Raw genomic sequence first — 27721 nt, 5'->3', positions numbered from 1 at the left:
TTTTATGGTTTTTCAGAATTTACAGTTAGGTTGTCATAATAATATAGCTTTGCTTGTATGCTTGCTGATAAAATGTCTAAGAGACTTTCTTATCAGTAGATTTCAGAACTAATAAGAAATAGCCCATCTGAACTCATGGCAAATTTACATATAGGGAATTTGATGATGTAAAGACTCCAGTTGTAATGCATGAAGAAGAGTATTCTTCATCTGATTCCAGTGATCATAAGTCCATTATTGGAGTTTCTCTTCGAGCTGATAATCTAAAAGGTAATAAACAACCCAGCACTTGTCAGACCCAAATTCATGACAAAAGAGATGAAGGGGCAAGCTGTCTGAAAGGTAAAGATGGTTCAGCTGCTTCTCATGCAGTGTGAGGACTCTTGCAACAGCTTTATATCATTACACTTCCATCTGGTCCTACTGAATATTCTGTAACCCATGTCATCAAGACAAGTCCCCTTTCCTAATTTTATTTAGTGAACTAGTGCTTAGAAACATTCAGAAATTCACAAATGCTTATAGGCAGTGAGTAACAGGCAATGCTAAATAAATCGTCTGTTACATTAGATGAATTAGAAAAATTCATTTTTTTGTTTGTTTTTTATGACATTATTGGTGAAAGAAATCTACCAATAAAAAAAAGTATGTGAATAGCTCCTGAGGGGTTGTCCTTTGTTTAGTAAAACTAAGCCACATAATTGATTCCTAGATATAATGAAATAGCTTTACTTTGACCTGAAAAGTGAAAGGGAGCCAAGTCTGTCTCAGGACAAGCTTTCTCTAGCATTCTGATTGTGGCATTCTTTTATTGAAAATAGAATGCATTTATTCTTGATGTATATATAACAGTCGATGAGCAATTGCTGCCTTGCCAGGCATACTATAAATATATTCAGTTTAATGTCAAACAAATCAGACTATTTTGGCTTGACATTTTGGTTGACAGTAGACACCAAAAACAAATACTTGTTCAGTGGATCCCTTTACTTGGAAAAAGACAATACTAGAAGCAGTGATACCACTGTAACTACTGATGTAATGTTGAAGGATGTGAAACTGCTGTTTTTAAAAGGTATGACTGTGACAGTTATCTTACATCCCTTGATCTGTCCTTGAACTGTGTAAAGCAAATAGTTGGAACTATTTGTCAGAACCATAGAGAACTTCCAGAAGTAATGAAGACACATAGGCCACTGGATCAAACCCTGATTTTGAAATCTATGGAGAAGCCTAGAGTAACCCAGACTTTGTGTCAGTGTAAGAGGTCCAAGTCTGTAACCATCATGAGTACCCTCCATCTATATGTTCACAGCTCATAAAAGAACAACCCAAAGCAAAAACCAAATCCTCTTCTATTTCCCAACAAGAAAATGTCAAGGTGTTGCTTAGTGAAAGCAGCAAGCCATCTGAGAGGATCATCCCAAAGATCATCCAAGTGGCAAATGAAAAGTTACTACCACCATGGTTGAAGGCATGAGTGCACCTCCAACCACAGTGCACACCACTTGTGACCCTATGAAGTACCATTGCTTCATTTGCCAAAAACAACACAAAACCTGTTTCTGGCAAGTGCACAATGAAAAAGTGTGCAAAGAACTAATTTCTAAATAAATGGTTGCAAGGGAATATATTTGGTACTAAGTATTTTCTTTCTCTTATCTGTGCAGATTCATTTTAAATGCAAATGATTAAAAGCAGACATTATTTTACTTTGAAATAAAAATTTTCATCCTACTCTATTTTCTTTGACATGGGGATAAAAAAAATGCATTGTGTCAATTGATAAAGCTTGGCCCTTTGAGGTATTCTCAAATTCTGGTCCCTTTAGTGTTACAGTTTTCACCTTGACACAGTTGCTTTAAAATGAGCATTGTTTTATGCCTATTTCACCATCTGAAGTTGAATTCTAGAAAAATGCATTATTTCTCCTGTTGTGAGATGTGATGGGATTGAGGTCATGCCACCTCATGCATGGAACTAATTATTTCCTGCTCTCTCTTTCCTGTACAGAGCCTTTCATCCTACTATAAAGGAGGATTTGAGCAGAAAATGAGTAGGCGAGAAGCTAGTCTTATTTTAGGCATAAGGTAGGTGTATTGCATAAGTATTATTTTTCTTCTGTGACCAAGTTTGCCCTTTGAAACAAAAGGAGAAAATGCCAGATGTATGGATGAGACGAAATTATCCTTGTATTTCAAAACTGGAGGGAAAGGAGATGTTTTGAATGTTTATATTTTGATATATCAAATCCAGGCATCTACTTACAGCAGAAAATATAAACAATCATGAGATCTGGCTTCATGCCTTAAGGACAAAAATCTGCAGCTGTTGAAATAATAAACCTTTAGAAATAAGCAAAATTTTACTTACTTTGAATATTTACTGGGTTCACTATTAGAATCTGAGATATGATATACCACAGTTTGCATTGTGAAATCTGTTGCTAAAAAATTCCTAGGTCCTTTTAATGTATAGCATATTTTCATTTCATCTATTTCATCTCATTTGTTATTTACAGAAGACAGAAAACAAGGAATTCTGTAGTGATTTTACATTATGAGATAGTACTTTTGACCAGGAGAATGACACAATTTACACATATGCCTAGGAAAGATTCTTTTTTCCAGCTTTGTTGAGAATGGATTAGAGAGGAGTGAGACTGGAAGCAGGAAGACCAGTTACAAAACTTCTCCAGTAGTCTGGGCAAAAAGAAACAGCCTGGAGTAGTGTGCATGTGAATGGAGAGGTTGGTATAGATGTGAGAGATGCTGCTGAGGTCGAACCAACAACGGGACTGGACTCCTGATTGAATTTAGGGAGAACAGTCACTGACTGCCTGTGGTTATGATGCTGGCTAACTGCAGCAGTGGGAAACTCACACGTTTGGGGAGATTTCTTAAAGGGGGGTTCAGTGCATAATGGGACACTTAGGAAGTCTTAAAAATAAAAGTTGTCCCTGGTTGTCTTGGGAGTTAAAGTTTTAGCTAGACTTTGATCTTTCTGCAGGATTCTTGTTCTTCTTGACATATCCCTTAGCTTCCTTGACTGTTTGCTCTCTTTAACCCCTGGGGATCTTCACCTTTTTTGTGACAAGGACCCCTGTGTTGGTTTGGTGAGGCCTGTGGACTTCTCAGAATCACATTCTTAAATGCATAAAATAAAACACATAGGATCATGAAGGAAAACAACTGTATCAAAATACTTAGAAAACAGTTTCATGGATCCAAGTTAAGGACCACTGCTCTGGCAAAAAATCTGTGTTGTCCATATGATAACAATCTGCACTTGCAGGACTTCTTACACATTTTATTATGTTTTTGGTTGGTTTTGTTTTTGTTGGTTGTTTTTTTATTGCCGCTCTTTCCGTACACTCTTCTTTCTCTTTTCCTCTCTTCTTTTTTTCTTGAAAGTAAAATTTTCTTCTAGTTCCTACTGTTTAGGGCTGACTTTGAGATCCAAACTAATTTTTTTGGTCTGTGCCTTAGACATCCTCCCCTGTAGTAGTTTGACATTTTTATTTTAAAAGTAAAGAAATGGGGGGGGGGGCAAGGCTTAAGCAACAGCAGTCCAATGACCTTTTCTCAATCCTCATTCTACTTGACTTCTTTGTAGCCTTTAACACTATTGATTGTCCCCTCCTCCTTGATAACTCTTTTCTCTCTCTCTGGCTTTCAGGACACCACTCCCTCCTGGTTCTCTTGATTATTTCTTCTCTCTCTCCTTCGCTGGATGCTCATCCAAATCATGCCTCCAACCATAGGCATCCCTCGGGGCTCTGGCCTGGGCCACTTCTCTTCTCCCTCTCTACTACTTCACCTGGTGATCTCATCAGCTCCCATTAATTCAATTACAGCTCTATGCTGACGACTCTTAAATCTACCTGTCCTGCTTGAGTCTCTCTGCTGACCTCCCATCTCATATCTCCAACTGCCTTTCAGAAATCTCAAACTGGATGTCCAGCAGACATCTTGAATTCAGTGTACCCTAAAATGAACTCATTATTTTCCCCCTAAACCTTGCCCCCTCCCCACAATTACCTATTAACGTAGAGGGCAATTCTATCTTCTCAGCGACTGAGGCTCGTAACTTAGAAGTTGTCCTGGACTCTTCACTGTCTGTCACACCTCGCCCCCCCCCCCAAGTTATTGCCAAGGCCTGCTGATTTCACCTTTGCACCATCTCTCCAATATGCCTTTCTCTCCTCTGACTGACATTGCTGCCATTCTGGTGCACACTTATCTCCTCATACTCAGACCATTGCAGTAACCTGCCGTCAAGTGCGCCTGCCTCAAGGCTCTCCCCATTCCAGTCCATTCTCCATTCAGCAGCTTAAATGATTTTCCTCAAATGTAGGTCTGCTCTTACCACCCTCTACTCAGTAAACTCCAGTGACTTCCTGTCAGCTCCAGGATCAAATACAGGATCCTCTGTCTCTCCTAACTTTCCAGGCTTCTTATACCTTACTCCCTGTCGCTCCTACTCGAGTTACACCAGCCTTCTGGCTGTTTCATAAGAGACATTCCATTCCTTGGCTCAGTCATTTTCTCGGGCTGTTCCCCACTTCATCTCTATTTCCTGGCTTCCTTTAAGTCTCAACTAAAATTCCATCTTCTCTAGGAAGCCTTTCCCAACCTCTCTTAGTTCTAGTGCCTCGACTCTGTTAATTATTTCCCATTTACTTTGTACATATTTGTTTGCATGTTGTCTCTCTATCAGATAGTAAGCTCCTTGAGGGCAGGCACTGTCTTTTGCCTCTTCCTTTTTTTCCCCAGCACTGGGCACAATGCCTGATGCATAGTACCTGCTTAATCAATGTTGGCTGATTGCTGGCTATGTTCTCTGCCCCAATTGGAGTGTGAGCTCCTGCAAAATGGGGACTGCCTCACATTTCCTATCTGTACCCCGACATTTAGCAAAGTGCTTAGCATAGTGTATGGCACATAGCATGTGCTTGATAAATTTCAATTGATTGATTGAATATCATGTAGGAAATATCAGGACTAGGATGTAGTGCTCCCTCTGAATTTCATAGAATCATGTGATTAGTGCTGGAGGGGATCTCAGGTCATATACTACAGTCTCCTTTCACATGAGGATGGTCAGCAGTCACACAGGTTAGCAGATGTCATAGCAAAGAGTCAGACCTAGGTCCTCTGACTTCAAATGACCCTGCTTTCAACTTAGTAGGTTTTAAAATATGTTGTTGCTAGCCTTGATAGGTATGCTTGTTGAAAGAAATGTGCTCGTACAGTGATCCAAAGGACTCATGACGGTAAATGTTCTCCACATCCAGAAAAAAGAATTGTGGAATCTAGATGCAGATTGAACCATACTGTTTCTACTTTTATTGTTGTTGTGTGTTTTTTTCTTTTTTGAGGTTTTTCCCTTTTGTTCTGATTCTTCTTTTACAACATGACTAATGAAGAATTATGTTTAATGTGATTATACATATATAACCTATATCAGATTGCTTTCTGTCTTGGGGAGGGGGGAAGGAAGGGAGAAAAATTTGGAACTAGAAATCTTATAAAAACAAATGTTGAAAATTATCTTTGAATATAACTGGAAAATAATAAAATACTTTTACGATTTAAAAATAAATAAACAAATAAATAAGAAAAAAAAGAAAGACTCTTGGTAGAATTGTGAACTGATCCAATCATTCCAGAGAACCATTTGGAACTTTGCCCAGAAGGCTATCAAACTGTGCATACCCTTTTTATATAAATAAGTATTTATTTATATTTATATATCTTTGTAAATTATATATTAAATTATATATTTTATATTTTTATATATTTTATATTTTTATATATTATATGTGTGTGAGCTTTTTTTTTATGGTGTCAGAATTGGAATTTGAGGGGATGCCTGTTAATTGGGGAATGACTGAACAAGTTGTGTATATGATTGTGATGGAACCTTATTGTACTATAAGAAATATGGGGCAGCTAGATGGCGCAGTAGATAAAGCACCAGCCCTGGATTCAGGAGGACCAGAGTTCAGATCTGGCCTTAGACACTTGACACTTACTAGTGTAACAATTGGAATGACGCCACTTGCTGGAGACTTACTGTAGGAAAGCTCCACCATGAGGAGAAGGCCTCTGAGGGCAAGGCCATGTGGCTTTTCTTTGGCGTCAGGAAGTGACATTTGCTTGTGTGAGGAAGAGGGGGCGAGGCTGACGCTTGCTCACTTTCGTGTAGACTCTGGCAGAGAGCAGAGCGAGAAACACGCTCTCCCTTTGATAGATAGATGAATCTAGGCCTTTCTCTTTTCACCAAATTCTTATTCTCCTTACTAAATGCTTAAAAGTCTAACTCTTGCTAAAGCTTATAATTTATTGGCGACCACTCATTAGATATTTTAGACAGACTAGCTAGAATTTTAGCCCCTTACACTAGCTGTGTGACACACCCTGGGCAAGTCACTTAACCCTCATTGCCCCAGAAAGAAAGAAAGAGAAAGAAAGAAAGAAAGAAAGAAAGAAAGAAAGAAAGAAAGAAAGAAAGAAAGAAAGAAAGAAAGAAAGAAAAAAGAAATGATGAGCTGGATGCTTTCAGAAAAACCTGGGAAGACTTATATGAACTGATGAAAAATGAAGTGAGCAGAACCAGGAGAATGTTGTACATAATAACAGCAATATTGTACAATGATCAACAATGAATGACTTAGGTATTATCAAGTACAGTGATCTAAGACAGTTCAGAAGGACTTATGATGAAAAATGCCATCCACCTCCAGAGAAAGAACTGATGGAGTCTGAATGTAGATCAAAGCAAACTTTTTTTTTAATTTATTTTTCTTGTTTTGGTTTGTTTTTTTGGTGTGTATTTTATTTTGCAACATGGCTAAAATTAAAATATGTCTAGCATCAATCACTGCACATGTATAATCTATATAAAATTGCTTGCCTTCTCAAGGGTGGGGGGAAGGAGAGAATTTAGGACTCAAAATTTTTTTTAAATGAATGTTATTTTACATATAATTGAGAAAAAATAAAACTTAACTTGTACTTCAAAAAATGCACTCATCCTTTTCACTGACATTGAACCTACATCTTTAATAATTGTCCAAGTTGATACAGCACCATTATATACTTTACAAAGCAATTTATATAGATTATTTCCTTTGAATATCATAAGGATCCTAGATGACTTTAGATATTATTATTATTACCATTTTAGAGAAGAGATTGTGTCTTTGCCCAAGGTAACACAGGTAAGTGGTAGGGCTAGGGTTTGTCAGAATCCAGGGCTTCTGGCCAAATTCAGTGCTCTCTTCACCGAAGCATAGCAGTAAGTTTTTTGGCTTTATTAAATATATTAAGCACATAATGCATGCACTAATGTGTTTATTAAGCTTTTACTATGCATACAACACTGTTGGCATCATTGGGAAAAAGCAATGGTGCTGATTCATATAGGATATCTCTTTCCTCTGAGAGACACAAAGTCTTAGGAAAGATTGAGAAGAAAAGTACTATTTAAGACAGCATCTAGTATTTTTAAGGCTCTTGCTAGGAAAAGCACAGCAAAAAATGTCCAAATCTATAAGAGAAGAACCAAAATCGGTGATCCTTTTTGGTCATTAATAGTTCTTTGAATTTGATGTGATAATTACTAACCTCTTTTTAAGTTTCTTATTTAGTAATACTTCACTCATCTGGAGTTCCCTTATTTTGAAATCTAGACATAGTGGCTATCCAGAGGAAATTAATTTTTAAAGGAATTTTAACAGCCAAAGTATATAAAAAACTATTTATACTAACTAAAGTTAGTGTACTTTATTCGGAAAGGTCAGGCCCCACTTAAAACCTGTTTACTCTTACTTTAAACACAGTTCTGAAAAGCTTGACTGTCTGGTTTTCCAGGCCATCGTAGACCAGAAGCGGCAAAATAGAGAGGCACATTGACACCAGCAAACAAGGGACAGGCAGGAGAAAGGAATGGGACCACAGACTGATAAATTGTAAGGACAAGAACTCAGGAAGCAGTTTAGGAGCATAGGTGTAAGTCACCAGACCAACCTTAGTAATCCATGAGGGTTGGACTGTTCAAAGACAGTATAACAACTGATGTTCTTAGTGAATACCCTGAGTCATCAAGAAAAGGCCAAGTCAAGTTTAGTATATTCCATTCATGAAGGTCAGCATGTATGTAGGGAAGATGTAGCAAGACCATCCAAAATATTTTTGGCATTTAAAGACAAATTTCACTTGGCAATTGTATGGAAAACTTCATTCCCCAGTAATGCCAGACAAGTGAAGTTTTTCTGATGATTTTTAAATCCCACTTGTATTTCACCTAGAATGTAAAGACAAACAGCCAAACTTTTGTCATAGCATTTCTCATAAATACTTTGTAGGTCAGGTTAATTGCTAAATATGGCACTGAGAATCCTCTCTTAAAAGATTTGATTTACAAAAGGAAGACTAGTTCACTACTCAGCATACTCTTAGTGTTGTGACTCCTATGTCTTGTCTATTATGTCTTGTTAAAGCTTGAGGACGGAGAATAGATGTTCAGGGAAACAAAACTGTGTATGCATGTGTGCATGTATGTGTGTATATATGGATATAAATAAACTGGGACAAAGATTTGTCCTGATAGTGAAAAGCTGTAATTTCGTGTCTGTCCACAAGATGGTGAAATTCTCACTGGTTTTTAATTTTCAGAAACCCATATAAGCCGTTAATTTACAATCTGCATTTGACACTATTTATTGTAAGCGCTTTAATTTATTTTTACAGCCCATCTGCTGGCAAGGCCAAGATTAGAACAGCTCACAGGAGAATCATGATTTTGAATCACCCAGATAAAGGTACATGGAATTTCTATTTTCAATAATATCATGTGGATCAGAATATGCTAAGAACTCCCTTCAGTTCATTTAAGTTCATTGTGAATAACTTACCATAAAATTCACTAAATGATATACCGTTAGGATGGCAGTTTATGTTCCACATAGATTATGATTTCTGTCATAAATAAATAAGACTATATTGGAGTTCGGTGACCCACAGAAGTGGTAGATTTATATTATCTGCTTTGGAGGATTTAGTTACTGGTTTTTTATATATAAGAACCTGAACCTGTTTAGGGCTTCTGACATTTTGGGTGAGGAAGAGAAAGCATGAATTATAGACTATTTGATTGTATAAACTGATCTGAACATGATGATGAGTTTCTCAGGGATCTGTTCTAAGTCATGGAGTATAATATATCATGGATTATTCTGAATTTCTTAATTCTATTCTGTAAGACTCTGAAGCTGAGCCATTTGTTTTTAACTGGCCAGGTTTTTAATGTAAATTTATCTTACAGAAAAGCTATTATTATAACTTTAACTACACTACAGCTGGTTGAGAGAAAAAGCCCATATGTTCATTACTGTTTCTGATTTAAAATAACAGATGGTAAAGAGTTGCCCTATATTTCAGAAGTCAAAGGGGGAGGGGGAGGAGAGTTGGGGGGTTTTTTAATCCTTATTGACAGATTTAGTTCTCTAATGGGGTAGGGGGATAACATGGGTTTCTACCACTCCCACCAAAATGAGCCCTTTTACTTTCTTATTTTCTATAAAAATAATTTTTCCAAACACCATCCTATTGGTTTTGTATATTTGTTTTTTAGTGTGAATAATAAAAATTTAAATTTTGGGAAAAAATTGCTTTTAATGTTTTTAGATAGCTCCATTAGTCACTAAAATTTCTGCTCCACTGTCTTAATTCTCATTCAGTATTTCAGAGTATCTTATTTTGAAAGAACTTTATATGGATACTTCCATTAAGCCTCCTGTTTCCAGAAAACTACCATTTCCAGGTCAAATAGATGCACCCTCACTGATTGATTTGTAATAGGGGTCAGGAATTCAGGCAGTTGGGCCCTCCATGTGATGGACAGGTTGTTGATTGTGCCTGTTGGCAAGGAAACAGAGTTTTTAAATACAGTACGTAGAGAATTTTTTCATACCCAAAGAGAGAGAGAAAAAATATATCTTAAAGTCTAATGTTGCTTAAATAAATGTTAGTGTTTTTTTCTTTTTTTTTTTTAAGCTAAAGTATATTTCTATAGGGAATATTATGTTAAAATAATAATTTTCCTGTATTGGTCCACTTATAATCCATGTAATATGTTAACTCTATCTTAACTATATTTATTTAATGATTTGCACTGTTCTGTTTTGTTTGTAAAGAACTATACCTATATTTCTTTTTTTTTTTTTTTTTTAGTGAGGCAATTGGGGTTAAGTGACTTGCCCAGGGTCACACAGCTAGTAAGTGTTAAGCGTCTGAGGTCGGATTTGAACTCAGGTACTCCTGAATCCAGAGCCGGTGCTCTATCCACTGCGCCACCTAGCTGCCCCCCTATACCTATATTTCTTATCGAATTACTGAGTTTTCATTCAGATTACATTTTAAAATTTAGTGATAGTCGTAGTTAGTGTTTATGTAACTTTTCAATTATAAAACACTTGCACATGTGTTTTCATTGGCTGTGCCAAGTGTTATATCCCTACTTGATAGTTGAGGAGACTGAGTCTTAGAGAGGTTAGTTAATGTGCCCAAGGTTACCCAGGTAGTATGTGGTAGAATGAAGATTTGATGTAGGTCCTTTGATTCCAGATTACTTTTTTTTTTAATGGGAAAATAGAATCAGAGGAAATAAGGAAAAGTGAATCTGCTCATTACTTTTCATAAAACTACTGCGAGTTTAGGAGAGGTAAGTGATAAAACACTAAATGGCAGAGAATTTACACGTGCTAGCTCTTGGATCTGTGTGGTAACTGCTGAAGATGTGGTTGTCTTTGAAGGTATACAATTGATACAATGTATTAAAAAGAAGAGTATGTTGGAAGGCAGCAAACATGGTAGAGTGGTTCAAGAGCAGGCCTTGGAGTCAGGAAGACCTGGATTGGTGTTGGATTCTGTGGGGATGTCTCAGAACTCCTGAGTCCAAGTGATACCCAACCCCAGGGAACAGGGATTGCTGGGGTATACTGCCGCTCCTGGGTGGTCCATTGCTGTTGTTTTTTCTTTTTCCATTCTTTGGAGTATTTGCTTTGCCCAAATAAACAGTGTTAAAAACTGTTAGAAGGGGCAGCTAGGTGGCGCAGTGGATAAAGCACTGGCCCTGGATTCAGGAGGACCTGAGTTCAAATCTGGCCTCAGACACTTGACACTTACTAGCTGTGTGACCCTGGGCAAGTCACTTTAACCCCCATTGCCCTGCAAAAACAAAACAAAGCAAAACCAAAAAAAACTGTTAGAAGAATTCATATCCTGTAGCTTGCCTCTGAAATTCACATATGATGTTTCTAGTTGTCAATTTATCTCATCAGGAGTCCATATAATCATGTGCCGATAGCTCTGCTATTGGTCTGTCCTTTTGATCACTTATCAAATGGAGATGAGTCTGGAAAAATTGCAAAAGTGGGAAGAGATCTTCTTTGGTTAGTGCCATTGTTTTCATGGTTCCCACTGAGCCTCATAAGTGATAGCGTCTGGCTAAGACAGGTACCTACTAAAGAAATCCAACTGAAGTTGCCCCTCTTATTTCTGAACCTGCCTCAGGTAAATGGCAAGCTCAGGTTGCTCATTTGTGCTGTATGACTGATATTTGAGGCTTAACCTCAGGGACGGGTTTAGAGTCAGATGCTGAAAGAAGAATTGAAGTCTAACGACAGGCTAAACTTGACACAGCACCATTCCATGCTGTTGAATGTGCTTATAGGGTATGCCCTGGAAGACCTGTACTCACACATTGAAATGCCCCAAAGTCGGTTTTAAAGTTGTTCAGTAACCACAGAGGAACAGAAGCAACAGTGAGCACCAACAGCCAGCATGACTTCACCAGACAGACCAACCTGAGTTTCTTTTTAGATGGGTTACTAAGCTGCTAGATCAGGGGAATTGATGAACGATTTGCCTAGATTATAGCAAAGCTTTTTTAATAAAGTCTTTCACAGTATTCTTGTGGAAAAGGTGGAGAGAGATGGACCAGAGGACTGGGTAGCTAAGTGGGTTCTGAAATGATTGACTGGGAAGTACTTTGGGCCTGTAGACCTCACCTCTTACAAAAAGGCGAAGTCCCCATGTTATCTTCTCCTTTGATCTGAGGATCATAGAATCACATCGCAGAACCACACAACCAGTCACTGAAAGCGGACTTCACCTTATCTTGTTACATAGGAGGAAGCTGAAACCCAGGAGGTTTTCAGTGCCTGGGCTGAGGTCATAGAGCCAGTGTGTGACAAAGCTGATACTTAAACCCGGGTCTTCTGACTTACAGGTGCTCTGTTCTTTCTATCACATCATCGTGCTTCTCATACTGTTTTATTCGGTTTTGTACCTACCCCTCCATATTTGTTAGGTACAACTTTGATAGAGCTGTGACTTCAGCGGGGATAGTCCTTCCCTCAGCACAGATCACAGCCCAATTAGGGTCCTTCAAACATTTCCCTCAACAACCTGTCTTGTTATTGTATAGACAACACTGGAGCATCCATTAGCTAGCTTTGCCTTTCACTATTCCTGGTCCCCGTCCTTAAGTCAGATGGTAAGTTCTTTGTTGGTAACATGTTGGATCTTCCTCATACCCACCATGTGCCTCCACTGGGGTTTAGATGTCTCACAGCCTTAATTCTTTCAGGACAGTTTTATTCTATGACGTCTAGCTGTACATCATTAGAAGAATGTTATTTAAAAGCTGTGTCTTTGTTTCAGAGGGAAACTTTGGGCCGTTAAAAGCCCTCTGCAGTTTTCCAAAGGCAGTCCAGCTGGATCTTCTCCTTTTCAGTTTCTGTGTTCAGGTCATTGTCCCTGTGCAGTGTCGTTCCAAGTTATACGGACAAGCTCTGAGTTAAACATCCATCTGCACATTGTAGCCTGCATGCAGGCATACTTCATCCTCTTGGTTTTTCCTATGTGGATAATTAAGCCAAATGTTCTTGAAAGGTTAGGGGTCTGATTTAGAAGGCTTTACAGCACTCTGGGGTTTGGTCCAGCCTATAAATAGGAACACCTAGAGGGCTTCATCTGTAGGGAACCCTTTTTCAAAGTGCATTTCTGCCTTGGCATCCCTTGTGACAGTGGCAAGCACTTTTGGAGATCATGTGTCTCTCTGTTTTATTGCTTTCTTGGTCTCAGTATGTCCCGGTGGGACCTTGGATGCTTTTAATTTGCCATGAGACAAGACCAAGGTCTTGTCAGACTCAAAATTCTCATCAAGTAATCCATATTTTGTCTCCTAAATTTGAACATCTTTTTTTTGTATTTTAAAAATAAGTACATATTCAGAATCCTTATCTCTATTACATAGACTGGTGTAGGCAAGTTTGAAGGTGGGAATAGCATTGAAGTATCACAAGAGCCCCACTCTCTTGATTGGGAGCTGCCACTATTTAAGGAAAGACTCAGCTATAGTAACTCCTCTCCCAGTTCTCTAAGCCTCTTCTCCAGTCTTGCCAACCAGAATCCTGTGGTACCCTTTTTATCCCTACCTTCATCTCCTCCTCCCCAGATCTGAAACTATGATCACAACTCTACCATTGCTCCTGATGAGGTATGTAATTCTATTACTGATGCCAGCCCAGGTGAATTTCAGAGTGCCTCTCAGTGGTCACCACTCACTATTATGTGTTGTCTCCCCCTTTTAGAAGGGGAGGCCCTCCTTGAGGGTGGAGACTTCTTTGCTTTTATATTTGTTTCCCAAGAACTGGCATAGTGCTTAGCACCTAGTAATCACTTAATAAATGCTTTTTCATTCACATATGAGACAGTTTTACTTACAAGTGCTGTCTGGAAGAAAGAGTGCTTTGGTTTTTTTGTTGTTGTTTTTTTACTTCTAGGTCAGTATTCTTAGTTATTAGATGTAGTTATCAATAAATCATAGTTATCTTTAAAGTGTCATTAATTTTAAAACCCTTGACTATCCTTTCTTGTGTTGGCTAACACCTCTGAATGCCATCATTTTCCATACAAAATTTAATTAGTAAGAAAGCATTTTCTCTATAATTTGTTGGTGGTATAAAAATACTGTTAATAAATATTTTCACTCCTAATGCTTAAGCTGTTTCCTCTAATGAAAAACAACAATATTTCTTCATTGAAATGTTACTGTCAATGAAGCTTGGTAACTTGATAAAATAAATGCTTATTGAATTAAACTAAATTGAAAAAGGCAATGGAATGGCAACCCACCATTCATTAGCAATAGGACACATTTATTGAGCACTTACTTGTGCATGACGCTTTGTTTTTGTTGGTGGTTTTGTTTATTTTTTTAAAGCACTGGAGACTTTTAAAATTATTTTTTAGCTCCAAATTCTCTCCCTTACTCTGCCTCCATTGAAAAGGCAAGAAAAAAGAAATTATATGTATAGTCACAAAGCCAAGTTTCTGCATTAGTCATGTTCTTCTCCCCTCTCCCCCCGGCCCCCCCCCAAAAAAAAAGCAAGGAAAATAAAAGAAAAAATATATGCTTCAAAGTACACTCTGAGTAAATCAGTTCTCTCTCTGGAGGTGAATAGCATGTTTCATCATGAGTCCTTCGGAATTGTGCTGTGTTACTGTGTTCAGATTTACTAAGTTTTTCAAAGCTGATTATCTTTACAATATTGCTCTTTCTGTGTAGATTGTTTTCCTGGTTCTGCTCACTTCACTTTGTATCAATTCATAAAAATCTTTCTAGTAAAATCTCCAAATCTTCCCATAAAAATCTTTTCCTGAAACCAACTCCATCATTTCTTTCAGCATGATAGTATTCCATCACATTCATATAAGACAGCCTGTTCAGACATTCCCCAATTGATGGGCATCTGAAGTTCCAGTTCTTTTACATGATAAAAAAGAGCTGCTACAAATATTTTTGTACTTATATGTCCTTTTCCTCTTTCTGTGATCTCTTTTGGGTGTACACCTAGTAGCAATATTGCTGGGTCAAAGGGCACGGACAGTAATAGCCTTTTTGGTGTAATTCCAAATTGCTTTCCAGAGTGTGTGGACTAATTCACAACTCCACTGATGGTACCTGTTTCCCACATTCCTTTTAGAATTTGTCATTTTCCTTTTTTAAATTTTAGCCATTTTATGGATGTGAGATGGTACCTCAGAGTTGTTTTAATTGGCATTTCTCTAATTATTAGTGATTTAAAGCATTTTTACATGGCTGTTGCTAGCTTTGGTTTCTTCTGCTGAAAACTGCCCCTTCATATCCTTTGAGACCCTTTATCAATTGAGGAATGGCTTACTCTTGTAGATTTGACTCAGTTCCATATATATTTTAGAAATGAGGCTTTTATTAGAGAAACTTGATGCAAAGATTTTTTTCACAGTTTTTTGCTTTTCTTCTAATTTTAGATACACTGGTTTTTATGCAAAAATATTAAAACTTTATGTAGTCAGAATTATTCATTTTACCTACTGTGAACCTCTCTATCTTGTTTGATAGTGAACCCTTAACCTATCTATAGATCTATAGATAATTCCTTCCATACTCTACTAATTTGCTGATGACATAATGTACTTATGTTTAAATCACATACCCATTCTGAGCTTATCTTAGTGTACAATTTGGGATGTTGGTCTATGCCTAATTTCTGTCAAACCACTTTTCAGGTTTCCCAACAGTTTTTGTCAGATAATGAGTTCTTGCACCGATTGCTGGTGTCTTTGGGTTTATTAGACACTAAGCTACTGTGCTTGCTTAGTTTGGTATATTATGTATCTAATCTGTTCCACTGATCAACCTCTCTATTTCTTCCCCAGCACCAAATTGTTTTGATGATTACAGCCAGTAATTAGTGTTACAATTACAAACTAATGTAGTTTGACATCTGATACTTCTGGATTCCTTTTCTCCCCCCCCCCCAATGATTCTCTTCATATTCTTGACCATTTGTTAGTTTTATGGTTAGATTTATTAAGGTCTTTATGTTCAGTTACTTTTTGTTTGTTTGTTTGCTCGTTCTTCCAGTCTACTACTTGACTTTGGAGCCATTGAAAGTTTGGGGGCATGGGAATGTCATATACAAAGTGTATTTCTTTAGTAAAGTTAGATAGGAGTGTTTATAGAGGAAAGAGATTGGAGGTAGGAAAACCAGTTAGGAAACTATTGAAATAGAGCTGTGCTGAGAAGATCTGTTGAGTGGAAGGGGTACTGGATTTGCAATCAGAATACTTGGGTGTCTATGTTCTTAACAGGGTTTCTGTAAACTTAAAAAAATATTTTTGACTATATGGGTTTTTTCTTTTGTTTTCCTATATTTTTGATTTTATGCCTTTAAATAAATTATACTGAGAAGGGGTCTGTAGGCTTCCCTATCTGCCAAAGGTGTCCATGACACACAAAAAAGGTTAAGCTTTTTTATTATCTGTAAGGTGGAGGTAATGCTTACAATATATACCTCTGAGTGTTTTGTGAGGAAAGTGCTTTGCAAACAATATGTTGTGCATCTCAATCCTATTATTATTATTATTAAAGAAGTGGCAGTGGGAATAGGGAGAGACAGATGTGAGAGATAATACAAAGGAAGAACTGATAAGACAAAGGAGTGGGAAGACTCCAAGACTATTTGAAGGTTTCAAGCCAGGGTGGCAAGGAGTATGAATGCTAATACTATTAAAAGAAATAGAGAAGACTCCAGAAAGACCTGGCTTTGGGAGAAAAGTAATGGATTTAAATGAGTTTTGAGATAATATCAGTACAACTAAGTAGCAATATCCAGCAGACAGAGATGAAGGCTGGAGTGAGGAGAGAATTTAAGCCTCCTAAATATGGAGAGCTAAAGTGAGTTTACCATCTAAATAAAAGCCGTTTTCTTTGAAGATAACTGTTAACCCTCTACTCATGGATTTAGAATATCCACCAGCCAAGAGAATATGCCAGCACTTCCTCCTCAGTCTCTTACACTGCCTGAAAGAGAAGGGGAGGAGGCACTAGGACATCCCTGGAGATGTGGGAAGGCCTGATTGAACAAGGATGTGATAATTTTTTAAAGGCTTTCTTGATGCTATTTGTTTCTTAGTCATTTCCCAATATCTCCCTCACCACCACCACTGAATCTGCCTTTTAATAAATAAAGGAAAATGTTAAGAGAAAAAAGAGGGATCCGTCAGAGAGCTCAGGCAACTTGTTGTAGCTGTGGTTTCAACTCTTTATAGAGAGGAGTGAAATAGAGACATATGTGGTCATCTGTCTTCCCAGACCAACATTCGTCATTGCAGTTAATCAGATTTCAGCTGCCATTGAGTGATACCAACCCTTGCCTAAAATCCATGGCTTTTTCTCAGCCGTCTTCCTTCTTGCCATCTCTAGCATTTGACATTATTGACTACTCCCTCCCCTTGTATTCTTTCTCCTCCCTGGGATTTCATGACATTTCTCTGTCCTCATTTCCTTTCTCCCTGTCTGCCAGATCTTCTGTCCCTCATCCCTTGTGTGTGGACAGCTCTGCCCTGGACCCTCTTCTTTTGTCTGCCCACCCTCACCATCTCAGTGATTTGATCTCTCTATACAGATAGCTCACAGAACTTCACACCTCTCCCCTAAGATCCAGTCCTGTGGCAACTTCTGCCTGTTCATTCTCTTCTTGTGTACATTCCAGAGGCTCACACTCAGTGTGTCCCAAACAAACCCCACCTTCCCCTGACTTTACTCTTTCGGCCAAAGGCATCATTGTGTCCTAGAAGGAGAATTGGGAAGTTCGCCAGAGATCATCAGGTGCAACACGCTCATGTTACAGCTGAGGAAACGTAGCTCTAGATCAAGAAGTTAAGTCATTTTCTCCAAGGGACACACGGCTAAAAAGGGCCCAAGGTGGGATTTCAATCCAGGTCGTGTCCCCTGTCCACCACACCATGCAGACTCCTACCATCCTTCCAGTCCACGTTAGAGTATCTCCTTCCCTTAGTCCCTCATGTGCCAGACTTAAATTCTGTCTCCACAACATCACTTAGTTGCTCTTCTTCAATTCACACAGCCACCACCCTATTATTGGGGTTAAGTGATTTGCCCAGGGTCACACAGCTAGGAAGTGTTAAGTGTCTGAGGCCAGATTTGAACTCAGGTCCCCCTGACTCCAGGGCCGGTGCTCTATCCACTGCACCACCTAGCTGCCCCCCACCACCCTATTTCACACCCTCACCCTCTCTTGCTTGGACTGTTACAATTGATCTTACTTCTTCCATTTTCTCTCTTTTCCATTTCATATTCCACATAGCTACCAAAATGATACTCCAGAAATTTAGATCTGGCCATTTGCTCCCTTGCTCAAGAATCTTGTGGTCCCCTGTTGCTTCTAGGATGGAAGCATTTAACAACTTCCAAAATCTGGCTCCATCCTGTCTTTCTAAATTGCATTCATATTGTTCTCCCATACTCTGTGTTCCAGGAAAACCAGCCCATTTGCTGTTTATTCCCTAGACACAGCCTCAAGTGTCCCCATTCTGGTTTTGTACACAACCATTTCCCATGCTTTAGAATGTGTTCCTTCTTGCTTCCTTCCCCCTCCCCCTCTCCTCTTTTGGGATCCCCTCACTCCTTTCAAGATTCAACCAAGTGCCACTTCTTCCAGTAAGCCTTTCCTGACTTTCCTCACACCCAGGAAATTATTTATAGTTTGTATTTCCCTGTTTGTGTTCCTGTTTCCTCTCAGTAAAATGTAAACTCCCTAAAGGCAGGGACTGTTTCTGAATCAGTTCAGTGTCCTTACCACCTAGCATGGTGCCTAGAACATGGGAGGCATGTTAATAATGTTTCTTGTATTGAATTGCATGGAACTGAAATATGTTCTTGGTGGAAGATCAGCTCATTAACATTTAGCAAGGCACCTAGCCCTCTCTGCCTTAGTTTTTCCATCAGATAAATGAACACATCCCAACTTATCATTTAGCCATCCAGAATTTTGTGTGGATGAATTAATAGGATATTTCAAAAGTTCACTTCATGTATTTTTTATAACATGCCCATGGAATGTTTGGCACTGGCCCATCACTATAAAGGTTTTAAACTACTTAAGTGCCAAGAATTATTATTTCCTATTCAAAATCTCCTTGCCCCTGCCCCCAGAACCTCTCTTTAAACTTTGTTTGTGTTCCCAAGCACATCTGTAAGGTTTTCATTGACTTTATTAGGAACCCTCATTGTGTATTCAAGGACATGGTTTGACACTATATGATATATTCAGTAATGAGTGTTTACAGTGATTCAGATCTTGATATGAAAATGTCGGTGGAGTCCTCAAGGGCAGAAGGCTAAATATAACTACTTCCAACATTTTCCTCTCCACCCACCTGAACCCCAAGCTTGTAGAGCTGTCATTTTTCTCTTCCTTCTGTCTCCTTCATTTTTCATTCATAAGAACCAGTGTCTATGAAAAAGCCATCCTGAGCACGCATTCTTATTAGGAAAGAAACAAGAAATATTTTCACAAATGACATCTAGGTGTATTTGAGTATGTGGTGAGCTACTGATAGAAACTTGGTGGTATTTTCAGCGATTGTGGGCAGATGGTTAGCACTCAAGGTGGGGTGGGGAATGAAAACATAAACACCAAAAGACCATAATCAGATTGTTAGGTGGAGTGATAAGCAGTGACTGTTCAAGATTTGAGGTTAGAAGGTGTACCATGTTTGAAGTAGCTTTAATGTGACATTTGGGGACTAGTTATTTTTTTGTCAAGTTGGAAGCAAGATAGGCTCTGCTTATCATTTATAACAGTTCCATATTAAAAAGTTCACCTCAATTTCCCTTGTTTTATCATTGCTCAAGAGAGATATCATTGTATAAAAGAGCACTAAAGAAGGACTGACCTCATTTCATTTTAGGGCACATACCTACGTCTATGTTCTGCAGCTATCCGCAGCTATCATTTCATAGGACAGTAAGCCTTTCTGTGAGCACCTTTATTACTGCCATCAACAGCGTACACACCTTTTTGAGACTATGAGTGTGGTTTTTGGAGCTAAGGACAACACAGTTGTCCTCCGATGGCTTCCTTAAAGGGAGTGATGATTGTTTACTTAAGTGTCATAAGGTTTGAAAAAGACCTTGAAAAATCATCTGTTGTGTCCTCTTGTCAACCAGATAGACATCATCCTGAACAAATGGATATCACATTTTTTCTTTTAAAATTTTTGTTATTATTATTAATGCCTTTTGTCATTTTCAAATATAGTTCTTTCTCTCCCCACCCAGCAAGCCATTGCTTGTAACAAAGATTAGACAAGAAGGAGAATAAAGTAAGGTCAGCAAACCCAGACAATACATCAACTGAGTTTGACAGGATGTGCAATATTTCTTACCCATAGTTCCCCACCTCTGAAGTGAAAGGAGAGGTATCTATTTTCTCAACCTCTCTCCCAGGATGAGTTCTGTCAATATAATTATTCAGTTTCATTTTATTGTCCTGTCAATTTACAGTGTTGTTGTAGTAATTGTATTGTTTTCCTAATTCTTTGTACTATACCCCACATTGGTTTATATAAGGCTTCCCACGGTCTCTGAATTCTTCATATTCACTATTTATGGGGCAGCTAGGTGGCGCAGTGGATAGAGCACCGGCCCTGGAGTCAGGAGTACCTGAGTTCAAATCCGGCCTCAGACACTTCACACTTACTAGCTGTGTGACCCTGGGCAAGTCACTTAACCCCAATTGCCTCACCAAAAAAAAAAACAAACAAACAAACAAACAAAAAACCCCCCACTATTTATTATGGCACAGTAATGTTCTTTTTTAAATTAATAAAGACTGATTTTCTATCCCTCTTGTTCCCACCTCCCACCATTGAAAAAAGAAAAGAAAAACAAAACTCTGGTGACAAATATTCATAGTCAAGCAAACCAGTTCACATATTGACCACATCCAAAAGATTATTTCCCACTCTGTACCCCGAGTCCATCCCCTCTTTGTCAGCAGGTACTTAGCCTACTTTATCATTTGTCCTCTGAAATGATGGCTTGTCATGGTGTTGATCAGAGTTCTGAAAGCTTTCAAAGTCGTTGTTATAGTGTTGTTGTTACATAAATGGTTCCCCTTATCCTGCTTGTTCTGTCCTGCCCAAGTGCATACAGTTTGGTTGTATTGAAACCATTTGTTTAATCATGTCTTTGTCACAGCAGGTTTCTATTCCATTCAGCAGCCTCACCATCGCTAGCATTTATAGAGTGTTTTGAGGTCTGCAAAGCACTTCACTTTGAAAATTCATTTGATTTTCACAACAACTGGGTGGCAGGTTCTTTTGTTCTCAGTTTTACAAATGAGGAAACTGAGGCACAAATAAGATCACACAGCTAAGTAAGTGTCTCAGACAAGATTCAAACTCAAGTCTTCCCAACTCCAAGCCCCAGGTGCTGTCTTCCACTGTGCTACCTAGCTGCCATCTAAGTAGATCATAATTTGTTCAGCTCTTCCCCCGTTGATGTTTTCTTCTTCAGTTTCTAGTTCTTTGCCACTCCCCAAAGAGCTGCTATGAATATTTTTGTGCATATAGGTTCTTTTCTCTTTTTTGAGATCTTTGGGGTATGGCCTATTAGTGAATCCCTGGGTTAACGAGCACATAACAGTTTAGTAACTTTTGGGGCATAGTTCCAAATTGCTTTTCAGAATGGCTGGACTAACTCATAACTCCATCAACGGTATTACAGTCATGTCCCACTGCATTCACATGCCAAAATTTGTTTAGCCATTCCACTGTTACCAAATTTGTTTCCAATTTTTTTAAATACCACAAAATGTGCTCCTATGATACTGTTTTTTCTCTCTTTTTTTCTTGCTTGGAGTAAGTACATGGCTAACAGTGGTATCTCTAGGACAAAGAGTATGGACATTTTAGTCACTCTTAAAAGCACAGTTCCAGATCTCTTTCCTAATGGCTGGACCAGTGCACAGACCCACCAATGGTATATTAGTGTGCCTCCATCTTTTCCTATCTTTCTGAATTTGCTGGGTGTGATGCGGAACCTCACATGTATTTTTATTTGCCCGAGCATTCTATCATTTGGCTGTTTACACAGTAGTATGCAGCTTTTGGGGGGAAACTATTTATTTATAGCCTTTGATCCCTTACCCACTGGGGAATGCATCTTATAGCTATTCTATTCTTTAAAAATCAGTTGAGAAAGAAGAGCTCTCCTTATGAATGTTTTTAAAGCTCTCATAAGTGTTGGCCTGGTAAAATAAAATCTATGTATGTTTTTCAAATTATTCCAGATTATAACTTTTTTCAAGGTTTTTTTTCTCAGTGGCTAAATCTTTGATTGTTGGACGTCAGTGGTGCTTCACTATACAAGTTTAATTTATGCTGTTTTGATATTTAGTCAGCTTGCGAAACAATTTGTCAGAGGATGAATGCATAAGAAAATATGAGAGAATTATAATTAGGAGTATTTTTCTAAATTTGGGTCTTTAAAAAAATCTGTCATAATGAAGTATATTTTAATCCATTTGTTTTTCTTTGTCCTCTCAGGTGGATCTCCTTATTTAGCAACCAAAATAAATGAAGCAAAAGACTTGCTAGAATCCAGCACCAAACAGTGATGCTCAAGGACTGCTGTGATGGAAAGTGGAACTTTAAAAAAAATTAATAAAGTTCCACAAAATTAAGCTATACCATTGTTTTCTAAGCTATACATTTATATTATTCATCCACAGAACAGACTAATTGTTCTGTTGTTGATCTATTTGAAAATAAAATATGAATATACTTGTTTTTTAATATCTGTCAGTTTAAAAAAAATCACACTGAAATAAATAGCTGTGAGATTTCTTTCTTTGTCTCCCCACACCCAGATGTTTCCCATATAAATCATATGACTGCAAAGTAATGAGACTCATGATCATTTGCTGTATGGAAATTTTGCATTTTATAGTCAGACCTTGTCTGTACTTAATTTACATGTGTAGACAGTGCTGACTATACTGAAAAGCATTTCTGTTGGTTTTCCTCTTCCCCTTTGTCCCCTACCCACCCAGGGCTGGAAGTGATTTTTCCATTTTTTTCTCATAGCACTTTAAAAATCTCATGCACAGCACTGGCCCTGGATTCAGGAGGACCTGAGTTCAAATTCGGCCTCAGACACTTGACACTTATTAACTGTGTGACCCTGGGCAAGTCACTTAACCCTCATTGCCCCGCAAAAAAAGAAAAACAAAAAAATCTCATGCACGTAGAATTTTCTTATTTTTATTGTGATACCTGTATTATCTTCTACAAAAGGAAGACTCTACTAATGTCAGTTAAGCAAAATAATGATATAGAATGAGAATAGAGTTAATTCCTTGGGAACAGCACAGTTGTCCAAGCCACCTTGCCAATACTGATTTCAATCTAGAACTTAATAGAATTCCATTCAGTTCGGTTCCATAACTGTATGTCCAGCACTGTACTTAAGCCCTGGGGGAGATACTGAGTTTACATGGGCCATAGGATGGCAAGGTGGCTCAGTGGAGAGAGCGCTGGGCCTGGATCAGGAAGACTCATCTGAGTTCAAATCTGGCTTCAGATACTTACTAGCTATGTCACTCTGGGCAAGTCACGTCACCCTATTTGCCTCAGTTTCCTCATCTGAGAAATGAGCTGGGGAAGGACATCACAAATCACTCCAGGGGCAGTTAGGTGGCGCAGTGGGCAGAGCACCAGCCCTGGAGTCAGGAGGACCTCAGTTCAAATCAAGCCTCAGACACTTGACACTTACTAGCTGTATGACCCTGGGCAAGTCACTTAACCCTCATTGCCCCACCAAAAAAAAAAAAAGAGAGAGAGAGAGACCATCTAGGGAGCTTGGAGCCTCCCAGATAGAAGTAGGCAAGTGGGGCTACTCTCTCCCAACCCAGACCACACAGGGCCAAACCTCCTTTTTTCTGCCTATGTCCCCTTTAAATCCCTGACTGGCCACTGCCCCTCATCTCCACCCTTACTGAAGAGACCCCAGAACACCTGCCCCACTCCAGCCCTATGGCCTACTCACCCCCTTCCCAGTGGTGGTGGACCTATCCCCTTCAGGCTCCCCACAAAGCAGAGCAGCCCCCTCCAATGTACCCTAAGGATTCTTAGGCCTTGACCAGCTCTCCCTCAGCTGATCTCCTTTGTCTTGTTTCCCCCAGTTACAATGTTAGCTCCTCAAGAACATTTCTGTACCCTGCACTTAGCACAGTGCTAGGCACATCATAATAAATGCTTTTTCATCCATTTGTTCATGAGCACAGAAACAAGTAGGAAAGCAACGGTCAGTTCTCTGTACCCATCAGACATACGAACTCTAGCACTAGGTTCCAGTCCAGGACCAGAACCTCAGCGATAAGGTGGGTGAAGAAATCCAGCCACCACTGCAGCCCTCCATAACGACCCATCCAGAGTTTGGGGCAGACCTTTGGTTGTTTCCCGGGAAGGGTGAGAAAGGCAACAATCTAAATCCTGCATTCCCATTAAGACCCCAGCACTAGGCTTCCAACCACCTGTGACCAAACTTCTGCCACAAGAGAAGCTAAGAAAAGTAACATCAGCCGTCTAACTTTTACCGCCAAGCCATCGATCTGTAACTGGCTCCCTCCTCTCCAGATGTCTGAAATTCAGTATTCCAGGCTCCCTTCACAAGTACTCCCTTCCATTGCCAGCACTTCCTCATCCTGATCAGCCTTCTCTCCTTCTGGTGTCATTAGCCCACCCCTTCCCTTGTGCCCTTCGGATCATTAACAATTCTCTTGGCTGCCTCTCAAGTTCCCTCCATCTTCTTGCACTCATAGGAACCTGGCTTTTTCAACCTTTTTTTTTTTTTTTTTTGGTGGGGCAATGGGGGTTAAGTGACTTGCCCAGGGTCATACAGCTAGTAAGTGTCAAGTGTCTGAGGCCGGATTTGAACTCAGGTCCTGCTGAATCCAGGGCCGGTGCTTTGGCCACTGCGCCACCTAGCTGCCCCGAAACCTGGCTTTTTCAAGAGACACTTGGCCACTGGGTCCACCTTCTTTATTGTCCTCTAACACCCTAGGTCAGGGGGAGGAGTAAGCTATATCATAGATTTAGAGTTGTGAGGGACCTTCAAGCCCACCCCTCTTCAATTTATGAATGAAGAAGCAGAAGCATGATTTTCCCAGGGTTATGGTAGTAAGATCTAAGATGGAATTCAACTTCAGTCAGTCATTCAATAAACATTAAGCACATACTATGCGCCAGATGCAGTGCTAAGCACTTGGGGATACAAAAAGAGGCAAAAGGTCCTTCCCTTAGGAGCTCATGATCTAACGGGGGAAGAGACAGCAAGCAAACAAATCCATGCAAACATGCTAAATACGGGATGGGTAGGAAATGATTGAAAGAGAGAAGGCACTGAAATTAAGAGGGGGTAGGGTAAAGCTTCCTGTAGATGAGATTTTAGGGGCAGCTAGGTAGCACAATGGATAAAGCATTGGCCCGAGATTCAAGAGGACCTGAGTTCAAATTTGGCCTCAGACACTTGACACTAGCTGTGTGACCCAAGGAAAGTCACTTAACCCTCATTGCCCTGCCCCTCCCCCCAAAAAGAGAGATTTTAATTGGGACTTAAGGGAAGCCAGGAGTCGGTCAGGTACTTTTGACTCTGAGTCAATACTCTGAATTATCCTTAGTGCCAAACTACTACTTCCATCATTCATTAACCTCCCCTTTAGAGTTCACTCCCAAATAGTGTCCCCACCATTCTCTCTTATGGAGTTCAGCCACCTACCTGGCTCATAGTCCAATTATCCACCCTAACCCCTGCCTTTGCTCTTGGGAATATACATGTAGATGTTCTCTAAACTCAAGCTTAAACTTTGGGCCACATAACTGAATGTGGGGGGTCATGAAAAATCTGACAACAATAAAAGGTTATGCACACCTGTATTTTATATACCTATCTACCTGGGGTTATGTAAAAAATTCTCAGGCTAAAAGGTGTCACAAGTGGGAAAAGTTTAAGAAGCCCTGGTCTCCTTATTCGTTAACCCATGATCCATCTTAGCCACACAAAGGTAACAGAGGGGTTACCTTTATTTTTCACCATCACCCAGAACTGCTCAGCCTCCCTGACCAGGAGCTCTGAAATTTCTCTCTGACTACAACTTAGATCTTTCCATTTTTCCAGTCACTCCTATCAAGCCTTTATTTTGGAGGGGGGGGGGAGGAATGAGGGGGCAGAGTTTGTGGGGAGAAAGGGAAGGGCAAAGCAACTTGATTGGTAATTGTGAAAATTATAGTTTGCCCACAGGTATCTAAAAACTGTTTGGGGGCAACTTCCCTCCTCTGGTCTTTTGGCCCCTTTCTCTACTACCTAAGTCTGATGGGCAGCTCAGTGAAAAGTCCTGGATATTTTTAATCAAAAGACCTGTGTTCAGGGCAGCTAAGTGGCACAGTGGACAGAGCACCAGCCCTGGATTCAGGAGGACATGAGTTCAAATCTGGCCTCAGACACTTAACACTGACTAGCTTTGTGACCCTGGGCAAGTCACTTTAACCCCCATTGCCCCGCAGAAACAAACAAAAACAAAAACAAAAAACCTGTGTTCCACTCCCAGCTCTGCTGCTTACTACCTATATGACCTTGGGCAAGCCTTCTTCTCTTCAAGTCTCACATTACTCCATCTGTAAAATGAGACGGTTGGTATAGATGTCCTTGAAAGACCCCATGCTAAGACTGGTCCTGTTGTCTTCCTTGTCATCACTGCCACCTGTTCTTCTATCTCTCTGCTATGTCAGTCCATCACCCTTGCTCTGACTTCCCTTTCCTCCTCTTAACTTCTTGACCCTAGAGCTCACCAGTCCAACTTCACACTGTCCTCCACCATTAAATCTCTTGCCCTCCTGTCCTGTCACCATTCATGCTTTGCCAAACCCCATCAGCAACCCTCTCCATTTCTTCCTGTGTGCTGCTGAACCCCATTAGAGCAAATAACAACCATGCCAACTGGATACGCTTCAAATTTATCCAATTTCAACTGCAGCCTCACTGCTATATGGGAATCTTTTTATTATTCCCTTATTGAATCTCTATTGCACTCCACACTGTGGTTATTCCAAACCTCTTATCATCTCAAACCATTTCTGCTACTCATCTCCTCTTCCTCCTCCCTCCTCTCTCCCAGCAATGGACCTCATTTCTTCTTTTTTTACCTTTTATTTATTTGTTTGTTTATTTATTTGTTTATTTATTTATTTTTTGCATGGCAGTGAGGGTTAAGTGACTTGCTCAGGGTCACACAGCTAGTAAGTGTCAAGTGTCTGAGGTCAAATTTGAACTCAGGTCCTCCTGAATCCAGGGCCGGTGCTTTATCTACTGCACCACCTAGCTGCCCCCGTCATTTCTTCTTTATGGAAGAACTACACACTCTTTGCAACCCAATGGTTAAAGTGGGAGGATGTGGGAGACTACTATAGTGACCCAAGGTTTGCATATTAGACTCTATAAAGAAAGCCCAAGGGGCAGCTAGATGGCACAGTGGATAGAGCACCGGCCCTGGATTCAGGAGTACCTGAGTTCAAATCCGGCCTCAGACACTTAACACTTACTAGCTGTGTGACCCTAGGCAAGTCACTTAACCCCAATTGCCTCACTAAAAAAAAAAAAAAAAAAGCCCAAGAGCAGCCTGGATAAGCAAAGACCTTAGGAGGTTGTGAGGGGGCAGTGTTTAATTATTTATCCTCTAAGTACTATTCATGAGGGATTCTTTTTTTCGTCATAAAAGTATTTTATTATTTTCTAGTTA

At 39.5% G+C, this 27721-nt stretch overlaps 1 protein-coding gene across 1 annotated transcript in view; it reads left to right on the top strand.

Moving 5' to 3' along the window:
- DNAJC15 (DnaJ heat shock protein family (Hsp40) member C15) overlaps nucleotides 1-22721 on the top strand; it is a 58229-nt gene extending 35508 nt beyond the window's left edge. Inside the window, exons 4-6 of the mRNA XM_043995659.1 lie at nucleotides 2014-2090; nucleotides 8757-8827; nucleotides 22473-22721. Coding sequence (XP_043851594.1) covers nucleotides 2014-2090; nucleotides 8757-8827; nucleotides 22473-22543 — 219 coding nt within the window. The 3' untranslated portion in view covers nucleotides 22544-22721. The remainder of the gene's footprint in view (nucleotides 1-2013; nucleotides 2091-8756; nucleotides 8828-22472) is intronic.
- Nucleotides 22722-27721: the final 5000 nt, after the last annotated feature.

Source organism: Dromiciops gliroides, chromosome 3, assembly GCF_019393635.1.
Source record: "Dromiciops gliroides isolate mDroGli1 chromosome 3, mDroGli1.pri, whole genome shotgun sequence".
In the NCBI taxonomy this organism is placed as follows: Eukaryota; Metazoa; Chordata; class Mammalia; order Microbiotheria; family Microbiotheriidae; genus Dromiciops; species Dromiciops gliroides.
The sequence above is the reverse complement of the archived record's forward strand: the minus strand, read 5'-3'. Positions and strand labels throughout refer to the sequence as shown.